Source organism: Helicoverpa zea, chromosome 1, assembly GCF_022581195.2.
Source record: "Helicoverpa zea isolate HzStark_Cry1AcR chromosome 1, ilHelZeax1.1, whole genome shotgun sequence".
Classification (NCBI taxonomy): domain Eukaryota; kingdom Metazoa; phylum Arthropoda; class Insecta; order Lepidoptera; family Noctuidae; genus Helicoverpa; species Helicoverpa zea.
In genome coordinates this window covers 6,364,862-6,371,737 of record NC_061452.1, presented here as the reverse complement: position 1 = coordinate 6,371,737, position 6,876 = coordinate 6,364,862, and the positions used below count along the sequence as shown (strand labels likewise).

Here is a 6,876-nt window from a genome sequence, read left to right as displayed (position 1 = left end):
ACGACACACCCTGTGTACCTACTTCCGGCCAAATTTATCATGGAAGGACCAAATTCTGAAATCTACATAGACAAAGTCTTGTGTAGAAGCTATAACTTACAAGGGCTTACAATTCACATGCTCCATAGTATCGAACAGTTTCCCAATTGAGTGCGTTCTTGGTATATTGTTGCTCAATCAGGCCATCGAATGTCTAGCACCGAATAACAGGCGATCCTGTGAGTGTCAGGTTGTAAGTGTTGCAGTGTATGTCGTCTTAAGTGTTTGTATGTGTGCACTACAAATGAACTAGCTTTGAGGAAGTGTAAGTGACTGTCTTCCACCCGCAATCCCGTACCGTAGGGATTTTTTCTCACAACTACACTGAAAAAAGTATTTTACAAAACTAGTTGAGTTAATTCACAAATAACCAAACCTTGATAAAAGACAAACGAATTTCATTTACGTATTGAACAACTGCTTCTGTTGCATTTTACAAAAATATTTTTGTTATTTGAGTTGGTTATAAGCTACAAAATTTTAAGTTATCCAATACAAAATTCGGTTTCGGCACTTTGCAACATAATATGTTTTGCTATACTCTACACACTTGTGACTTTACAGTTGACCCAACTAAAACTATTTTTTTAACGAAAAGTTGCTGTTTTTCAAGTCTGCTATATTAGTTTGTTACCAGCTAAATAGTATTGTTGAGATTTGTTTTGCAAAGTTACTAAAAATAAACGAAAAATTTGGCTGTGATCAACTAATATTGATTATGTTGGTTTTAGAATATTTTTGGTTATCAATAATACAGCAATATAATAGGTGGTGAATAAAGTTATGCTGCGCATAACAAAACGTTTTGGTTGCATCAAACACGGTCACGGAAGTAACCTGTAGAAACCTGTTCTTCTCGTGTTGCGTTGCGAGTAGGTACTTGCGAGGCGAGTGTAGGTGTAGGTAGTGGATGTGTGTCTGTTGTGCAATGTGCATCGTCTATGGCAAGCGGGAAAGCCGGCGTTTTCGATTTTATGCATGAATCATATATCATCAAGCAACGTCAAGAAGATTTCAAGAATGGAGCCGCCGCCGGTAGACGAGGCGGCAGAGAAAACGATCTCGGACTATCTGCGGTCTTGGAGATTGGAAGCTTACATTCCAAAATTTTTGGGTGAGTGTTTTTCACTTCTATTTCTTACATAATTAGGACAATAGGTAGTGTTTCATTCGTTAAATCACTATTTTAAACAGGGCATTTCCCGTTAGATGCACTTTTGCATTCTTCTGATGCGTAGTGCTACTTTGCCCAAAAGTAGAAAAGCAAGCACCATACTACTACACATCAGGGTGTCGCACAAGGCGACTGATGTCAAGGTTTACCGCCTAATAGGTACCTTCGTAGGCCAGGAAACGGCAGGGTAGCAGCGTTTTCTTCCAAACATGGAGATTATGACAGTACTCTGCAGTATTGGAGAACGCATATATGTTCAGCAATGGACTGTTATGAGCTATTGTTTGACTATTTATGCAGGTCTTTTGCTTTCCTAGTGTATGATATTATTAACTGCCTACCTACCACACCCAAAGATGAACCACTGACCCCCGCACCTACATAACCTAGGGCCTGTCCTCTCCCAACCAACTCTTATTTTTATTAAGAAAAGTCCCGTGGTACTAGTAAACAAGCTGACTAACTGACTTAGTGCGGAGATAAAAAGACTAAACTTATCCATATTATTTCAGAAGAATCCATTGATGTGGAGACTCTCCAAATGTTGTCAGAGGCTGACTTGAAAGACTTAGTGCCAATTATTGGACACCGGGCTAAGCTGACGACACAAATCAAACTTTTGACCAATATAATGTCAAATGCTTTTGAGAACACTGTAAGTAATAATAACAATAATTAATACTTAATTAGTCATTTAAATCTACACTAATATTATAAAGCGAAAAGATTTGTATTTCTGTGTGTGTGTGTGTGTATGTTTGTAATGAATAAACTCAAAAACTACTGCACCAATTTCAAAAATTATTTTATAATTAGAAAGCTACATTTACCGTGAGTAACATAGGCTATAGTTTATCTCCATAGTACGGGAACGGGAATAATCATCAAAAGCATCAGTACAATCCTCCAAGTTCTAAAAGGTCTAGCAAAAAAGATTTTTTCAAGGTCAAAGTCATTGCTAGACCTTTTAGAACTTGGAGGATTGTACTCATGCTTTTGATGATTATTAGTTCTGTAACTACATACGTCTTACAATCGCGAACAATATTTTAATCAACATACAACCTAGCACTGGCCAGCAAATTTCAAAAAAACGTAAGAAAATTTGAATTTCGCGGGCTGATCGGAGCAGTCACTCTAACTAAAAAGTTATGTTACTTTTAACCGAAAAGTTCAGTTACAAATAACAAAATAGTTTGGTTACAATAATATTATAGTGATGTTACTAATAACTGAACTATACCAAACCCATGATCAAGTTTTAACCAAACGGATTTGTACGTGCTAACAATAAAACGTGGCTATTTTTACATAACACTTTTGTTTTATAATACACATATTAAGTTATTTATTCTAGAACACTTTGGTACAACGTGAATAATAAATTTGTTAAGAAGTTATCATTTTTGTCGAGCTACTAATAACAGATCTCTAATAACAAAACTGAATTTGTCTAATAAGAACTATAGTTATGTAGTCACTATTTTTAAGTAACAGGTTACTCAATTGTTTGTTATTTGTTACTCAAAACTTTTTTCAGTGTAGGTACATCAACACAGCCTTCGATGGATGGACTATATATGACATAATTTATATGATATGATTTTTCAGCGCGTTCAAGCAAAATATCATATTTATATATTAACGCACACAGTATCCCCGAATCATCAATCTACTTTTATATGCACCATAAAAATATCTAGTAGTTTCTATTTATAGTCTAAATAACTAGTAGTTTCTAAGCTTTATTTATAGTGTTTATATGGCAAATTTTATCATCTAATTCTTTAAACCCAGATTAAGAGAGATCTATTTTCTTATAATTCTTGAGGAAGATAGAACGTTGTCTGCATGACAAATATTGTTGCGGCAATAAGAGGCTTAGCCAAGCGCAGCGAGGCTTGGAGGTCATGTATAAGGTCAGACTTATTCCTTGCATATAAGGATATACATACATCTACATAAAGCCATGTTTACATAGAGTTAACGAAAAATATTAATGAAATAAAAAAGATAAATATAAATAAAGTCCTATGTAGTAGTAGAACTCTAAAAAGCCGATTATGGCATTATTCAAGGTAATTTTTTAAAAGAAATTAAAAAAACACCTCAAAATATTGTCTATGTCACGGAAAAGAAAGGCAGTGAAAATATCATCATAAACTTATGCAGTTTCGCTTATATTTCGGTACAATCTGCACTTATGTATACGTTCAATCTACCGTTAGTACAACAAATTATATATTTAGCTATGCTATCTAGTCTAAGATAGTTATTGAATTATGTAGTTAACTCACACAAAACAAGTTGGATAGCTTTGGGAGTCTTGCTATAGAAGCGAATAGTTTGGATATTAATTAATTGCAGCTTTATTGATGCTGTTGCTATGGAGATTTAATTTAGTATCGGATTATCATAACAAAGACTATTTATTATTTATTATATATATTTATTTTGTAAAACATCGTTGATGTTCGTGTCTTCTTAAAGTGTTTCAGTCTTTTTCATTTTTGTTAAAGTGTAGGCTTCGCCATGAAAACAACCGTCAATTTCAACTTAATTTACTCCTCATCAAATTAAAATGATATTCACAACGGCTATTTTCTCTTTAAACGGAAAATAAGCGCCAAAGTAATTTGCGACAAAGATTCTAGCGACGAGGGATATCAAAATTATTAATTACTTTTGCAGTACATATACATATGTTATATGTTATTTGTTTGTGAATGTCATAATCACAATAGTTATATCATAATTGAACAACAGTAACAGTTAATGTCGTAAACATTTGGAGGACAATCTGTGACGTCATGATATCATAACTTGGTTTACAACCGTACATGTGTATCGTTCTTGTCGGCAATCATTTGTGAAATTGAGAACGATTGTGTTAGTAATTTATTACTATCTATGTGTATAGATATATGGATCTATCAGATTTGGTGTTTAATTTATTTTAAAATACAATTCTAGATGAAAAAGTGGCCCACATCGTTGAGATTACTCGTAATTTATACTTGCAAAAACTTATACCTAACATTCCCATATTTTCATAGATTACTCGTCTTCTACATAGATCTTACTCCATTTCACGGAACGCACCACATTGTTCTTAGTATTAATAATTATTATTTCCGTAAACAAATCTTTAATTGGAACACTTAATGCTGCAGATTAGGCTGATTTGGGTTATTTCATAATTAACGGTGAAGAACCTACCAGAGGTTTTTGTTGCTTAGTAAGGGATTTTTACAGTTAGGTATGTTTTTGGTTTTATGCGAGACTTTTTGCTGTAGCTGTATATGTGACTGTAGCTGTATGGGGTATTCATGGGCCTAATTTGTTCCCTCCTTGTTGCTATGAGTATTATAATTAAAATGATTTATATGATGACTTGAATGTACCTGTCAATATCTCTACAGAGCTGTTTTCGCGATACCGAACCAAAACCAAAAACTCGAAGGGTCAATACGTATAGTTTTCTTAAATATTGCTGATCCAAAATGGCTGAGCAAGTTTAAGTCGCCTGACGTAAATCTCGAACGACCTTGCCAAGGAAATTTCCTTCATACTTCCCGAAGTATTGGTAAACTGAGGAACAAAAATGAAAAAAACTGTTGTTGTTTATTTACCCGATATTATAAAAAGCTATAGCTACGTCAGATTTTTGTAGTCCAATATTGAACTACATCAGAGTAGTTAATTAAATTGTTGTAGCTAATTTGGATGATCCCCGATGTAATTTTCGATAAAGATCTTAATTAAATTCTGATTACAGACAATACATATTGTGTATCTACTAAAAAGCGGTCTACCCATGAAGAGTGATATTGCGAATACAAAATTATTTAGCTAGACTTTATAACGTTATTCGAATAACCCTTAAATAAACGTGGCGTGCGTGTTGCCAAAACGTCATGAGATAACCTAAAGTGAGTGGCACATTAACATATCTTGCGTCATTTTTCCACGAGGGCGCCACAATCACTTTGCTATGAAAGTAATTTTATTATCAGCTGCCCGTTTTTATTCTGTTATGAAAGCTCAAAGAAATATGACGGAGCGGTTTGCGTTTGGGAGAAATGGGTTAAAGAGGTGATTAGGCATTTCCGTGTTTTTCTAACGAAGTAAGTATTTCAGTAATGTTGTGTTCGCCTGATGTAATTTACCCTAATTCTGCGAATTATGCTAATCACATTTTCAAATTAACATTTTTACTTGAGAGAAATATTTTAAAAACAAAAGTGGACGAATCTTGAGACTAGACTTCGGTACCTAACATAATTTCTAAAAAAACGTGTAAAACATGTCGCATTTTTCATTTATAAAGTGGGAAGGAAGATTTTTTAAAGGTCAAAGTTTAGTCTTTAGGAATCTTAATGGTGAAAACTTTATGAAAACTGTGAGTGCCTAAGTACTAACATTATACTGGAACAAATTCTATGAAAGGCAATCCGTTTACGTGGGCTGTTACAAAAGCGACAGCTGACGATCAACTAATTTGCATCTACTGTCAAAACTCGCAGATAGGATTCCGCTTTGCAAATCCTGAATACGTTTAAATAGGATATTATGTAGTTCTCTGCGAAGATCCTAAATTATTCGAATACGGTGTATAGTTGCCGGTGTTTCGACCACCAGTAATAAACCATTACCATTCGAAAAAAAAAAATTTGGAGCTTATTTCTTAATTTATACCAACTCCTTGCATTAAAAATTTTCAAGCGGTAATAACCAACGAAAAAAGTTTTGAGTATAGAATTTAGAAATTCTATTTAACAAATGAAGGGTCTAATCCTTCGCAGACTGGCCGTTTTCTACATTATCTCGTTAGCAAACAATGTTACATTTGCATAATTAGGCAGTGTATTATCTCCATGATTTGGGGATAAAAGAGGTTCTACTTAAGATTCTATACGTGGTATTAGAGTCAACTAGGGATGGGATAGAGGGCTGTTGTAAGCGAATGCTTGACTGTTTCCACTTATTGTTATTGCCATATCGCTGCGAGTCGGTGATACGTGATTCAATTGTTATTTCTTTTTCTTTATGGTCGTTAAGTTGTGGTAAATTTAATAGACGGAGAGTGGATTCATTAAAGTTTCAGCTGATCAGTGGTACATTTTCTTCCCTTTTAGCTTTTTTGACATGATATCTACAATACACTTTTTAGGTTACATGATGAGCAAATACCTAAATAAAAATAGTGCATAGAAATTAACGGTGTTTCTTTTCAGAATTTATAAATTATTGTCAAAGATAAGTTTGCATGCAGATGGCACAAAACAAAACAATGCAATAAATCGTGTCGCAAATTAAAGTTTAGGTAACAACCTAACAAATATTAATTATGGCGAACACCCCGTGATTTGTCGCCGTGTCTATTCCATAGAATCTCAACTGTTCACGTCGATGTACACACACGTTACAGGGTTTGTACATCACCTACCATTAGTTAATGGACTTTGATTGCACCCATGACGGTGAGAAAACATGACACGCCGAGTAATTAACCCTTTCCATTATTGAAAAGACCTGTTAAATCATCATTAGTAAGATGGTAGATAGAATGTTCTTTTGTTTTTGTAAACAGCTGTGGGTTGTTTTGGTTGTGATTTTAAAAGTCACGATTTATCGGGAACCTTTTAGTATATCTTAATGGA

The 6,876-nt window shown here is 34.1% G+C and overlaps 1 protein-coding gene across 1 annotated transcript; it reads left to right on the top strand.

Moving 5' to 3' along the window:
• Window positions 1-432: 432 nt before the first annotated feature.
• LOC124631270 lies at window positions 433-1,964 on the top strand. The gene is made up of 2 exons (XM_047165581.1): window positions 433-1,153; window positions 1,726-1,964. The coding sequence occupies exons 1-2, from the start codon at window positions 1,018-1,020 to the stop codon at window positions 1,890-1,892; spliced, it is 303 nt and encodes a 100-aa protein (XP_047021537.1). The 5' UTR covers window positions 433-1,017; the 3' UTR covers window positions 1,893-1,964.
• The last annotated feature ends 4,912 nt before the right edge of the window (window positions 1,965-6,876 follow it).